This window comes from Podarcis melisellensis (genome assembly GCF_964234715.1).
Source record: "Podarcis melisellensis genome assembly, chromosome: 2".
NCBI lineage: Eukaryota > Metazoa > Chordata > Lepidosauria > Squamata > Lacertidae > Podarcis > Podarcis melisellensis.
In genome coordinates, this window is record NC_138529.1 from 73120456 (window position 1) to 73135109 (window position 14654).

A 14654-nucleotide genomic window follows, 5' to 3' on the forward strand; every position below is an offset into this window, starting at 1 on the left:
TACTGATTCCCCAACACCCCAAAAAATCTTAAACCTGCATAAAGGATAACATCTCTTTCCTATTGGCTTTTAAATTTCTTGGCATTAGAGGGCCTGGCACAGGCAGAAAGAATACCCAGGTTCAGAACCTTGCCAGTTTAGTAACATCTAGCCTAGTCTGTTAAGGCAATTTGTTAGCACAACTGAAAGACTAGATGAGTTATTCATTAACAGGACCCCAGCTTGTTTCTACTGCTATCTGAACATGCTATCTGTTATATCTGCAATGATTATAATTGGAGGATGGGAAAAGAAAACACCACCATAAAATACAGAACTAGTATACACCATCTGAAAATTTATTTTCAGGAATTCTGTTCTTAAGCTACGGAATAAAATGCATGTCATATGCAGGAAAGAGGCTACAGTGAACATCTGAACACTAGACAACTAGACATAGATAGGACTATAGTTTGCTTTATGCAGTCGCTGACACAAGTTTGCTCATTCCACTGAAGTAGGATCTTTCCCTTTCACTCATTACTTCAAAGTGAAGGGGTCGCCTGCAGAAGTTGCATTCAGCAGAGGAGTGTGGCTTCAGCTCCAGGCCAACTTCCTTCCAAGTAGCTAACAGATTCTCTGCAAGAGAAGGAAACTCTGGTAATTGCAGAGACAAAGCAAACACTCTTGCTAATCTGTAGCATGAAGACACAAAACAAGTAATACAAGGTTCATCCTTATTAGCTTTCTTTAACACAGTAGCCTTGAATTTTAAAACCCTAATGACCCCGTTATGTTCAAAGGTTTCATGTCCCTTTGCCTGTTACAGGTTTACTAGGAGAGACAATCTCAATTCTTGTATTACCTGCTAGACAATATTCCCTTTTGGAGGAAGCCTCCAAAACCCTACGCAAATCTGAAATGGAGTCTCTAAAACGGTTGGATGGAGCCTTGTACGCCTCCTTCCAGCAACTCCTGGTGCCAAACGTATTGCTCAGCCTTCCTTTGGATCACATCGGTGAGGCCAAGAGGGGGTTTTGTCATCTGGGCAGCCCAGGCTTGCGCCACAAAGAGGTCACTTCAGTTTGATTTCACCCCCAGAGGTGAACTCCATTGTCTCTTGAGACAGATGAATGCCAACAACTGTTTAGTAAGCTTGTGTGTGTTAGGACAAAAATAGCAGATTTACTGGCACTAACCCAGTACTTGAGGGACGCAGGTGGCGCTGTGGATTAAACCACAGAGCCTAGGACTTGCCGATCAGAAGGTTGGCGGTTCGAATCCCCGTGACGGGGTGAGCTCCTGTTGCTCGGTCCTTGCTCCTGCCAACCTAGCAGTTCGAAAGCACATCAAAGTGCAAGTAGATAAATAGGTACCACTCCAGTAGGAAGGTAAATGGCGTTTCCGGGCGCTGCTCTGGTTCGCCAGAAGTGGCTTAGTCATGCTGGCCAATGACCCGGAAGCTGTACGCCGGCTCCCTCGGCCAATAAAGCGAGATGAGCGCCACAACCCCAGAGTTGGCCACAACTGGACCTAATGGTCAGGGGTTCCTTTACCTTTACCCCAGCAATCTAACCTGATCACAAAAAAAAAACTTTACTGGTCTCAAATTCAGTTTTATATATTGCACTGTGTAAGCTTATGTACATTTTAGGAAGTGGTACTTGCAGTCACCCATCCTGCTTCTCATGTTTATGATAGTTCAGCCTTAGGGACAAAGCACATTTTTTTCTGTAGGGTTAACCTTATTTGAGCATTAATTACTTAGGGGATTCCAGTTACATGCGGGGGTACAGCAGGGCCATGCTCCACATAAAAGGCTCCCCATGCATGATCAGGGTTTAAAGTCACATGGGGGAGTCTGAGTGTAGAGTGGGCTAATAGCTTCAGCCTTCAACCTTAATGAGAATAAGGGGTGTTGTGGATATGGCAGCCCTACTGTCTGCCACACACGATTGGAATTGTGCAAGCAATAAGTGCCCAAATAGTTCTTTAGCACTATAGTCAGAAAAGTGTTAGGAAATGTTGTTGTGCTTTTATCTCTTTGTTCACTCACCAATAAAATAGTTCATCATTTGTGGTGTATGATGTGGGGTAGGGGCAATACGTAGCAGCTCTTCCCCACGTGGCACAGTGGGGTAGTTTATCGCTTGGACGTAGATGCTATGCTGGCTCATCATTTTGTCACAGATCTCAGTATTTTTAGCAGCATCTGAAACCTGAGGCATTAAGATTATTTCTAGACACATTTCCAAGACTGTAAAAATACATTATTTGCACCACCAAGGACCAACTAGGTGTTCCCATGACCAGACTCCAAAAGTTTTAGTTACAAAGACCTGTACTTAGACACTGCTAGTTGCATGAACTATTAACCAGTAAGATACAAGCTAAAACTAGGAGGCAAGTGCTTTGGGGTGGGGTGGAAGCGGAAAAGGCAGGGAGAACGAAGCACATGTGTGTGGTCCAAGAAGGCCAGTGATATACTCCTGTGCCACTTCTCTTGCCAGGAAAACCTCAGGGTATCCCCATCCCGGGTTCCTTCAACAGACCATGTGGGCTTCATAACAATCTCTTCCCTAATCAATGTCAGATTGCTGTATTCTGTGGGTCCTGGGCTGGAAAGCAAAGAAATGCAGGTTGCCATCAATCTCCTACTCTCTCAATCTGTGTTTTATGCATAAATTTAAACTGAAACAGTGGGGGGGGGGGGGAATTGCTGAAGTCATAACCATTAAGATGCCTCTTGGGGAACTAGGGAAGATACCATATTCTACAGAGTTCAACAAGATAAAGAATGTAAATGCATACAGACTTAATTATGAAATTTCTGTGGGACATAAAAGAACATTGGAGTTTTTATGTACTGGATTAAGTCTTTAAATATTTACCCTGATAGGAATGATGTGACTGGGACAGTGCACTACAGGGAAGCCAGTATCCATCAGCATCTGTCTCATGAGTTTAACATTGCGTTGATGTTGGCGGCGAAGGACTTGCCCCTCTGCACTTTTGAGGATTCTCACAGACTCGAGAGCGCCAGCTAAGAGCATGGGGGGCAGGGACGTTGTAAAAATAAAGCCAGCAGCATAGGAACGGACAGTGTCTATCAGAGAACTTGTACTGGCCACGTAGCCCCCTACACAGCCAAAAGCTTTGCCTGCAGGAAAAACAAGCAAAAGGTTATTTTATCCTTGGCTTACAGTTCTTTTGATACCTAACCACTAATTTTGGTAAAAAGCAGATGTTTAACAAGCAATGCAGTATTTTGATCCCTCTTCTACAGAAGAGAGCTGTTTTAAGTCTTCATACAACAGAGTAAGGTGGTATGTTCAATACAGAACTACCACCCCAGTTTTAAATAAGCTGCTTAAAGGTGTGCACACACAAACACATGTATACAGGGAAAGTACATAAAGAAAACCCCTGACCACATCTGAAAAGGCTGACATGAAGCCATCTTTGGGGAATCAGTACATTTTGACATCACATGGCGATGCTTAAAAACAACTGTCAAACAGGTTTCAGTGGCAGGAGCAGTTTTCTAACTGGCCCACCAAGAGGACTTCTAGGACCAAAAAAATTAGGAAGGATTAGCACAATATTCAGTCCTCTCTACTAGTTTTGCTACTTTGTGTTAACAGCGTCTTACTATCTACAGAGAAAGCATACCTTGTGTAAACCAATACCTCCAAAGGGAGGTACTCCTATATATCACTTGCATAACAAGAGCAAGCAGTCTGGGGTGGGTACAACTTTGCAGTTGTTATGTAACACCAACTGCCAGTTCATAGTTCCTTAAAATTTATGGAGGTAAATTGCTTCCACTGGTACATTGTTTTTACTGCAGCTTTTGAAATTGCAATAAGCATAGCCTTAACTGGTAAAACTTGTTGCTATGACATAGATTTACTACTTCTGTTCCTACCAAATCTCCTTACACAACTCCCACGTCAGGTTTCAGGATTAAGAATGTTCTACTTTACAGAGTTAAGTTCAAGGTAAAGATAGGAGGACTCTGTAAAACAACTAAGATTTTCACATACATTGATTTAATGCAGGAATGGAGGATCTATCACAAATACAAATTATCCTTGCAAATGGAATTACAAGGGTATGATCATTCTGTTTTATGACTCATTCTTAGTCACTCTTACTCAAAATTAGAATGAACAGCACCAGTGTGCACATACCCAGCGTTCCAGAGATGATATCCATTTTATTCATGACCCCATCTCTGTCTCCAATGCCTCCACCGTGAGTTCCATACAGCCCAACGGCATGTACTTCATCTACAAAGGTGATTGCCCCATGTTCATGAGCCACATCACAAAGCTCTTCCAACGGGCAGACTGCACCTAAAACAAGGTAATAGTAATATATCAAGTTCTTGCATTTCAGAACCCATGTCTTCCCAGTTATCAGGACCTGGAGCATGATATAGCAAGCGTACCATCCATTGAGTGAACAGTTTCAAATGCAACAATTTTGGGAATAGATGGATCCGATTTTTTCAACAGTTCTCGGAGATGGCCAACATCGTTATGGCGAAAAATGTGCTTTGGCACTCTGCTGTTTCGAATCCCCTGAATCATAGAAGCGTGGTTTCCTGCATCCGAGTAGATTTCACAACCTGAGGAGGGAAAGAGAGAGAGAGAAGGCCAATCAAATACTACATTGCAGCTTGATCATCTGTAACTGGATAGGATTAGGACAACTCACTAATCCAGCTAGAGAGAGATCGGGTTATCCCAACCTGAATGTAAAGAAACCTAGAGCAATAAGATTCTTGTGGGAACCTGTCAAACAAGATACTGTATCTGGGGGAAAGGAGGCAGCGGGTTCAAACCTTGAACCCAGATATTACCCAGCTGGTCCTGCCTTTTGCAAGTCACCTCAATTTTCAAATTCTGTTCTTGGCATTTTCCTGGCAACTATTGCTCAAATCCAGAATTGTTAGAAGGGAAGCAACATCACTGAACAGAGTAGTCTTTTAAGCAGGAAATCTAGTGAGTGAGCAGGGCAGGAATGATCCAGTGTTGCCTTGGTACTGCTGTGGCCACACATTATGTAGGAAGTGTCATTAGATACCCAGAACATAGGGAAAATATGTAAAGAAACAAAAAACCAAAGTGGTACCTTCAAATTCAGCTACCATACAGCCGCATCTTATACCCATTTAACTTGCGCAGTTTCAACAAGCTGGCTGGAACTGTACAAGTTAAATCCAAGCCTGGTGGAGAGGTTAAAAGTTATGTTTTTGCTGGGTCTGCTTGGGGTTACCCAGTGCGTAAAGAGCTTTTAAGTTTCCTGTCTTGTCTGCGGGGGGAAAATGCGTGCTCAGAGCACCAGCTTTGGGATTTTTGCACACCATCTTGTGGGGCCATCCAAGTTCCTGCAAGATCTCACATGAGCATCCCTAGCCTCCCAGAGGCAGTGTGCCAAGCAGGATGTGCCCAGCAAGCTCTTTTTGCACTGGGTCCACTTGGGGCTACATGGCATAAAAAGAACTTCTACGTTTTCTGCTTTTACTTGGGAGGCAAAGACTGCCCAGTGCACAGGCTATGGAAGTATCGGGGATTCTCTCTCCTCCTCACCTGCTAGCCGCCGGGGCGGCTCCAAGGGTTTGGGTATAAGCAATTTTCATGTATACACAGAATCCTTGGAACAAAACCCTAGACGCTATGCGCTTGCATTGTACTTGCATTTTGTCTTCACACATCTAGTTTGGGTTTTTTCAGTTCAAAGCTTTTGATACAATTTCCATGAGGTGGCAAAAACATGCACTTAACCTGGCTGGATTGATAAAACTGCTAGCCACATTCAACTCCAAGCTAGTTTAAGTGTTTGTATTGAATTAATATGGGGCAATCTTGATGCAATTTGGTGTTTTACAGTATTTGAAATGAATGTACCACGGAATATATTTTTTTTAGCAATTCCTTCAAGGTACAGTAGAACAGCATATTCATGTTAGATTTACCTGGCAACATTTTGGCTAGTGTGAAGAGTGTTGAATCATTTGCTACAAAGCAAGAAGAGAACAACAGAGCAGCATCTTTTCCATGGAGATCAGCCAATTCTTTCTCAAGATCAACATGGAATTTACTGGTTCCTGATATATTCCTGGTGCCTCCTGCTCCCGCACCATGCTGTTTCAGTGTTTCCCTGTGAGGAAGGTTCCAACAGGGTCATTAAACACAACTTGAAGCAATCTCACATTCGCAAATAAGTTGCATTCCCATTCATGTAGGGGATAGTTGGCCTGAGTGATAAAGCCAAGCACAAACTAGGATAATTTTGGGGGGAATTTCATAGGTTACCAGCTTGAGATTTCTTAAAAAACATTCTTCATTATAAGCAAACTACTTGCGGTAATTAGAGGAGAAGCATTCTGTATTAAGAAATACAGTGGAACTCCATTTAATCTTTTAAAACCAGTTTGGTGTCATTGCAAAGAAAAGACAGTGACAAAAGGTCCCCTAATAACTAAAGAGGACCTATAACTTAATAATTTGCTTGTACCAACAATGGTGTTGGGTAGGCTTCTAAAAGACACAATGTAATTAGCCAACATTTTACTGTCAATTAAAAACCACTTACATAACAGCTCCACAAACTCTAGGATGACGACTCATCCCAAGATAATCATTGCTGCACCAGACAGACACCTCTTTCTTGCTGCTATGGGATTCTGAATAGTCATCTGCCATGGGAAAAACCTGGGCTCTTCGGTTCACAGTTTTGAACACACGGTATGTATGATCTTTTCTTTTCTCATCAATTTTTTTCTCAAAGAACTGATCATACTGGAAAGTAGAAACAGCTAGAAGAGGAAGGCATTAGCACATGTAAGCAGCTAGAAGAGCCAACAAAGTTTATACAAGCTTTTGATTTCCATCAAGTTAAACAAGACTGTGCCTCACATTTCGGTAAGTTCTCCTGAAGCAGATGAGACACCCTTTCTGGTCTCTGTTTCAACATCATATCTTGGAATTTCTTCAACAAGCCATCATTTGGATTTTCCCCATCCATCTTAGTGTTTACCGCAATAGTACTTTCTGGTGTTTTGGCAAATTCTACATAGCAAGGTGGCATAAGAAAATTAAAGTAGTGTTTGGACAGCTCAAATTAAATTTCATGTGTAAACAATGCAGTTGTTTTTTAAAAAATGTTACTGTAACTGAATGAAGTAGTATATTTAATGATTACAAGTACTTTTTTTCTTCAGAATAAGTCCTGGCAGTGCTGGGGATTCACATAGGGGATAACTGTTTCTCAGCCCTCTACCATTCATTTCATGATAGGTATCTTCCCAGTTTTATGTGTGTTAGTTATTTTCAAACTCAGGACTATCCCACATTTCCCCCCAAAAAATCCAACCAATAAAACACAGCTGCATGAATCTACTCTAGTTAACTAGACAACAAAAGTTCATAGTTATACATGAACAACTGCTTAGCACTACACTGGTGTCCACTTGCTTTCTTCCTTGTATTGTGGCCTATTCAAAGTCCAAGTCACTGAGAATCAATTAGTGTTTCCCTAAAAGTAGCCATGCTTTCAGAGCAGAGGCAAGTGAAAGTCTGTTATTTTACAGTGCATTTAAAGCAGAATGTGAATTAACTGTCCCAAAGTGTTTTCCTCTATTTCATAACTGTACTTACAGGAAACACCACCATTAGAAAGAGAGATCTTTGGCTCAGACAGGTTTCAGAACTATGATCATTATTATTACACCAACAACTAACTGTAAATAAAGCAGACAGAAAAACCCAAGCCAATGGATGTGCAACATGTGGATTCTGCAAGAGCTACACAATTTAAAGAGCTTGAGAAACTTGGACTAAACTTTCTTCAGTTTTGTCTCCTCTCTTTAAAATCTACCTAGCACGATTAGAACCAAATTTTATTAAACCTCCAAAGAGGTGATACCTTTTCTTACTGCTTGCATTTCTTCCACATCCTCCTGGAGTTCCAGGCTAGCTTTGCGGAAAACACTGCTGTTCCCTTCGTTCATCTGAGCTGCCAAGAATGGGCATTTAGTCACAGTGGCTTGGCTAGCACTCTGGCTAGCGGCAGGTGGGTGGCTCAATGGAAGTTGGGATCTGCTTATGTTTCGTTGGGCCACATCTGGTGAATTTTTGGCCTCTTGAATAAAAGAATAAAGTGTTTAGTATGCAACAAAGGTATCTGAGGTACTCATTTTGATAGGGGTGCTAGTTGTATGTGTCTTAAAATATATTTTATGTGTAATACCTTAAATATTATCCAGATACTGTAAGGATTGAAAACATTTTCATTCAGAAGCGCTGTTTAACTAACCAAACTAAAAAAATACTCAGAGAGCGGAAACACTACACTCTCCCCCCTGCCCAGCAACATATCAAACTATACTCAGAAAACTAAAGGGGAACACTAAAACTAAAAGGGAACGCTATACTCAGAGGGGAACACTAAAAAACGGACCAGTATTGTGCAATGGATGAATCGTTACATCAGTCCCATTATTAGTTTTGACATAAAGTATATTTGAACACACAACAGTTTTCTTTCATTAATGAGAAGTCTGCTTTTGTAGAAGCATTTTATAAATCAGGGCTATGCCTCACAATAACAGTGTATAACATATAGTTTTAACTGACAAGTGTTCAAGAGAACCAGCAGCACACTCTTATGTACATTTACTTAAAAGGAAATCCAGCTGAATCCATGGGATTTACTTCTAAGTTGCAGTATATAGGATAAAAGCCTTAGACTGCAGTCCTACGCACACTTTGAAGGGTTGTACACCTCATTTAATTAAGTGGGATTTTCTTCTAATGAAAAACATAGATTTGTACAGTTAGTATTTCCTAAGTTCTTGCTTCCTGAAGTTTCTCCTGCCAGGCTCTTGCCTTTAGTTAGCACTTCCTGATGCAGTGATGAAAACATATTTCAACAGCATGTAGAAAGCCTGTGATTAAAGATATTTTAAGCAACAAAAGCAAAGTTCAAAAAAGGCAAAACTGTGGTGCCAGGTCATTTGCCATTTAAGATGCCCCTAAATCAGGAATGAGGAACCTGAGGCTCAGGGGCAAATGCAGCCTCGCAAACCTATCTGGCCCCTGAATCTCTTTGCAAAACACACCCCGTGACCAGCCACACTAGCCATTCTCCTCACCGGTCCCACTTCATACACTACTGCATGGCTGGAACGTGAACTTTGATAATGCTTTTTGCTTGCCTAGACAGTGTGTGTGTGTGTGTGTGGAAACTAGGGTACTGTTCAAAGGTAACATTTCCATTTGTTGCTTTGCCCAGTTCTGTCTCTGCCCCCCCCCTACTGCTGGCATGTGGGCCCTGAAAGGTTGCCCTGCAAAAGCTTCATCAGTGTCACCCACCGTATGCAATAATTTTTATACTGTTCTTCACCCTTGTTCTTAGATTGTACAGAGAGCGAGTTACAATATACTTTGGCCTCTGTAACTGGGAAAAGGACGTTCAAAGTTCAGTCAGCCTACCACTTTCTCAAAAGTGAACTTGGCTAACATCATATTGCCTTGAAATAATAAACCATTTCCAATCATACTGCCAATAAAAAGTTAATTTTAAAATGTAATGCATCAGTTCTATTATAATCACTATGGACAAGATCCCATATCAAGGAGAGTTGGCACTGTTGTGCAAGCTATTTGCTACTCAAGCAGAAGTTGTATAACAGTACAAAACAGGGTATCACAGGTTAATTCTGTTTGACATTTCTATTGCCCTAAGCTGCCCACTCACTGGATTTGGCCATTGCACTACATTAAGAATGTCCCCCCACCTTCCCCAATTGTATGGCTGTTGCACTCACAGGCTGCCATTACTAGATCTCACCCTACATTTCAGAGTACTGTAAAGGTACCCCTGCCCGTACAGGCCAGTCGTGTCCGACTCTAGGGTTGTGCGCTCATCTCACTTAAGAGGCCGGGAGCCAGCGCTGTCCGCAGACACTTCCAGGTCACGTGGCCAGTGTGACGAAGCTGCTCTGGCGAGCCAGCACCAGCGCAGCACACGGAAACACCATTTATCTTCCCGCTATAAAGCGGTACCTATTTATCTACTTGCACTTAGGGGTGCTTTCGAACTGCTAGGTGGGCAGGAGCTGGGACCGAAAGACAGGAGCTCACCCCACCGCGGGGATTCGAACCGCCGGCCATACGATCGGCAAGTCCTAGGCACCGAGGTTTTACCCACAGCGCCACCCGCGTCAGAGTACTGTAGAATAAATTAAATTGCTGAACAGGTACAAACAAGCAGGCAATTCTAGGAGGTTTAACTATCAGTATTTTGAAAAACTTGTGGATGAATAAGATCAGGCCAATGGTATTGCAACTCCATTGGGTTTCAGAAGTATGCTCACTGCTGTATTTCAATTTAGTAAGGACAACATTTCAAGAAAGTTTCAAGTTATGCAGTATTAAATAGCAAAATCGCAAAGTTGAGCCTTACTCTCACTAGTTGAAGTGGTTTCTTCAGTTTGCTGACAGTGAGCAGATGAAGTACTCAGGGCACGTGAAGCAGGCTTAGTCGCAACTTCCATCATTTTAGGGCAGTTTTGGGCATAGAAAAGAAGGGATTTGCCAGCCTTTTGCAGGAAAGCCTGGGATACCCTTGACAGGAATGGGCAGCGGCGAACAACAGCTTCCATTTTTCAAGAGTTTTCAAAAGTCTTGCTGAAAATAACAAAACAATGTAGTTTAACCTCATACAAAGATGCAAGAGAGACAGTCTGTATACAAGACTTCTTCAAGAACTACTGGGGTCACTTCACATATGACAAACATATAGATGACCAGCATACATAGGTTACTGACTTTTGGATGTGTTTGCAGCTTTTAGATGCACACAAGATTGTTAACATACTACGATCTACACACACAGTTGCAGGTTCAGTCCTACAAAGGACAGCCCTCCAGTTCAAGATGTTTACATGAAGCAACCTTTAAGCAAAAGCAAACAACAGAAAACAAAAACATAGCGCCACCAAAGATTAAATAGCTGCACATGCATTGAGCTACAAGCCAAAATACCAGAACCACTGGCATAGTAATTCAGCAGTGGATAATTTCACATATGACCCCTTGACTGACAAAAGGAAGAAAGAAAAACTGGGAGGATAGGCAGTCCAAAGAATCTTGACTCACCAGTTCCAGAAGGGTAGCCTACGGATCTGTTGCAACGTTGTGTGCAAAGAGTCTTGCAGCATGTTAAAACTTACAAAGACTTATTACGGCATAGCACATTGTGGACTACAGCCAGCCTTGAGTGCTTGCCCAAAATGACAGATAACGCTAGATGCCAGTATCTGGACAGGCAATATTTCATGGGTTCAGTGAAGCGAGCTTTAGCCCACCTAAGAATATGCCACAATGTACTCGCTAACCTGCAAGACCTCGCCCCACCCCGCCAACACTTCTGTTTGCAAGGCGTTTAAAAACCAGGGAAATTTATTGGTGTGAGGACGCGGAACTTGTCGGAAACCCTCATCCAAGTCTCCTAAGAAAACTGACACCGGCAGATCTAGGGAGGCTCCATCCCCGAGGGCTGAACGAGATCGCCCCAACCCGGCCACTTCTTCCTCCTCGTCTCGGATTCTTTTGCGGGGGACCGAAGTGAAGACTCCTCTGTGGCCGATCGCAAGTGAAGGAGGGCCGTGTCTCTCTCCTGGCGCACGGAGGAAACGAAGCGATGGGCACAGAGGGATCAGGGGCGAGGAAGAAGAAGAGGGGGACGAGGACCACCCCCCGCTTTCCCTCTCCCCTCCCGGCCCCTCTCGCCCAGGGGCAGCATCCGTGCGTTGCAGCGGGAGGAGAAGCCCCTCCGCATCTCGCCCAAGGGCGCCCCGAGCGGCCACCCGCTTCCCCCGCCCCGGACAGCTCCGTCCATCCGAGGCCGGACAAGGTCAGGAGCGAAGAAGTGCCGGCTGGGCCGCCGCCGCCGCCTCGGACACGAGCAAGCGAGGGCTAAGCGCCGCTTCCGAAGGAAACCGGGCCTCCTTCCCTCACGCGCCCCCCGCCGCCATCCTATCCGCCTCCCTCCCTCCCCCCGACTGGTCCCTTACCCGTCAATTAGCGTCCCTCCAACCCTCGTCTTCCAGCTCTTTCCGCTCTGTGTCAACCCAGCTCCGGCCGCCGCCGCCTATATAGTCGAAAGCAAAGGGGCACCACCGCGCACGCGCACCCGAAGACGCCTCTCCCGCGGCAACCCCCCCTCCCGCCGCCGCCACAAGAGCCCGGCCGCCGCGCATGCGCCGGGCTTGGCAACTCGCCCTCCTCGCGAGGGGGCGTAGTCTGTCCCTCAGCCGCTTAAATAATCGTCGCGCTCGTCTGTTCCTTTCCCGGGTTTATTTGCGGGGAGGGAGAGAGTCGAGATAGTTCTATGTCTCCCGGCTGCGGAGAAGTGCCTTGTTTTAATTGCATAGAATCACAGAACTCGAAAGGACCATCTCTCCCACCCACCTTCAGTTTCTACTTTATGACCCAGTTATGTGTGGAAAGTGTTTTTCCTTAAGAGAGATAAAAGGACACACACAAACATGCTGTCCAACTCCACCTGTGATTGCTGCCCTAGTATTTAGCCATACTTACCTTTTACCCCACTCTTTCTCTTTACAGGCACTTTAACCTCTTTCCCTGCAAAAACCTGCTCTTTAGCACTCAATCAGATCAAATGTCAGCTGGGTTTTCCACAGATTGTTGTTTGCTCCAATTCAGCTTTAAAGAACAGGTTTTCACAAGGAAAGCTTTGGAGTGGGGGGGGGGAGATCATCAGACACAGAGTTTTAAAGCAGGGGCAGTGCCTGGAAAGAGCAGAGGAAAGTGTAGCGAAGCCCTTTCTGTGCCTATTAGGAACAGGCAAGGGACTCCTGTTTGGCATGGTGGCTGCTTGAAACCAGCATGTAGAGCGATGTTTTTGTTTTTGGTTTTTTTTCAAAAAATTATTGATTTTTACAATATTAACGACAAACAAAAACACAAAACAACAAACATAAATCATAACCTTATTAAAAATAACAGTTATTAACTTTGTAAAGCGACTTCCTCATTTCCCCTTAGTAGAATTTCATTGCAAATCCTTATAACAGTTTTCCAAAACCCAATTTTCATACACTTTAAATTGAACATTAACATCTTTAAATCTTCTCCTTATAGTATTAAACACATTATTTTATCAGTTAACATAAATACAATCCTAAGTCCATTAAATATCTGGAAGCTATTTCCAATTAGCTTAACACATTTAACTAAATAATCATTAGCATGTAGAGTGATGTTGGGAAGTTCCCACCTTCTGTAGTCTGAAATACTAATATCAGGGCCAAAGTTGCTCTCTAATATCAGGGCCAAAGTTGTGGGAATTGTGTGCTACGGGCACATCCACACTTTCATTTGACCTGTATTTTGATCATACTGTGTACCGATTAATTCCCCCAGGAATCAATCCAATCTTGCCCACTGAATTGGATATTGTCAGATTTTGCTTAACTGAGCTTCGGTTCAGTGGAGAAGGAAAGGCACTCTGCATCAATTTATAGGGAACATTCTCTTAATTATGGCTTTGCCCATTCCAGAGTTGGTCTGATGCTGCAAATGGAGCAGTCCTTGAAGGCTGCTGAAATCTTCATTGTTATACTGCAAAAGCTTGTTTACTGAGAGGGATGAGCTGTGAAGAGCATCTTGCTCCAGTGCTTAAGCATATGTATTGGCTCCTTTACTGTCTGATAACAATTCAGAGTGCTTGTACTGGTGAATAAATCCCTTAATGGCTTGGGCTCTGTATATCTCAGAGGCCTGCCTTTTCTAATTTCTTCAGGCATGGCCTTTAAATGTCAGCCAAGTGCGTCTGTACACCAGGTTCAAACATCAAGGGCACATCTTAGAGAGGAGCTGTGTGTGTCAGTTGGGGAACTAGACAAACATGAAAGGACAAAGCCTAAATACCTTTTCTGCTCGTGCTGGATTTAACAAACAAAGCTGAAGGGGGAGATCCATTTAATTTATTTAACTGGAAAACATGTTGTGTTTCCCTCAAAATGTTGTTACCTCATGCCCTCGGGGAAGTGGGGAGTGAAACAGAAATGAAAAGTGAGCAAACTCTGATTGAAGATACTTGTGCTGCTTCTTGCTGCAAAGTATTGCAAAAGCAGAAGCCCAAGAAGAGGTTTAAAACAGCAACAGCATACAAATAAACTGGTTGTCTCTGGATCGGTGGAACAGGCAATCTTAAGGGTCAAAAGCACAGCATCTTCAAGCCAGGAGAGAAACTAATTTCATTACAGTATTCTATATATGGGAACATCTGCACTCAGTGCTTTATATTATTTGAGTGGTCAGGTCCCTGCTCCAAGCTCTCTTCTGTTCAAACGAGTACAGTATGAGTATGGCTAAGATGAAGCCTGCTTCCCTCTAGTAAGAGAAAGTAGGCAGGGAAGTAACTGGAAAGGATGTGGGACTTATTTCCTGGTCTTTGCGTGTGAAATTTCCCTGTGATCTCAGCACTGTGAGTCAGCAGATCCAAGTTACAAAACTTAACCAAAACACATCTGAGCAATGAAAATGCGATGGTTCAGGAGACCCAGGAAGCATGGGAGAGTCCTGGTTTCCATATTCCTTGACTGTAATTCCACACAAGCCTTTTTCAACCTCAGT

General features: G+C 43.4%; 1 protein-coding gene across 1 annotated transcript; it reads right to left on the minus strand.

The window, feature by feature from the left end:
* Positions 1-317: 317 nt before the first annotated feature.
* ALAS1 (5'-aminolevulinate synthase 1) lies at positions 318-12223 on the minus strand. Its single transcript, XM_081898421.1, has 11 exons — positions 12068-12223; positions 10456-10679; positions 7915-8130; positions 6906-7058; positions 6583-6805; positions 5963-6147; positions 4433-4612; positions 4173-4337; positions 2871-3139; positions 2036-2198; positions 318-618 (listed from the first exon to the last, which is right to left on the minus strand). The coding sequence occupies exons 2-11, from the start codon at positions 10652-10654 to the stop codon at positions 458-460; spliced, it is 1914 nt and encodes a 637-aa protein (XP_081754547.1). The 5' UTR covers positions 10655-10679; positions 12068-12223; the 3' UTR covers positions 318-457.
* Positions 12224-14654: the final 2431 nt, after the last annotated feature.

Bases quoted from the DNA above. Each gene is read 5' to 3' on its own strand.
- ALAS1 (XM_081898421.1), bottom strand. From the start codon at position 10,654: ATGGAAGCTGTTGTTCGCCGCTGCCCATTCCTGTCAAGGGTATCCCAG. The intron at 4,613-5,962 runs GTAAATCTAACA...TTCCCTCCTCAG, and splicing joins ACTAGCCAAAATGTTGCCAG to GTTGTGAAATCTACTCGGAT. The intron at 4,338-4,432 runs GTACGCTTGCTA...ACCTTGTTTTAG, and splicing joins AACTGTTCACTCAATGGATG to GTGCAGTCTGCCCGTTGGAA.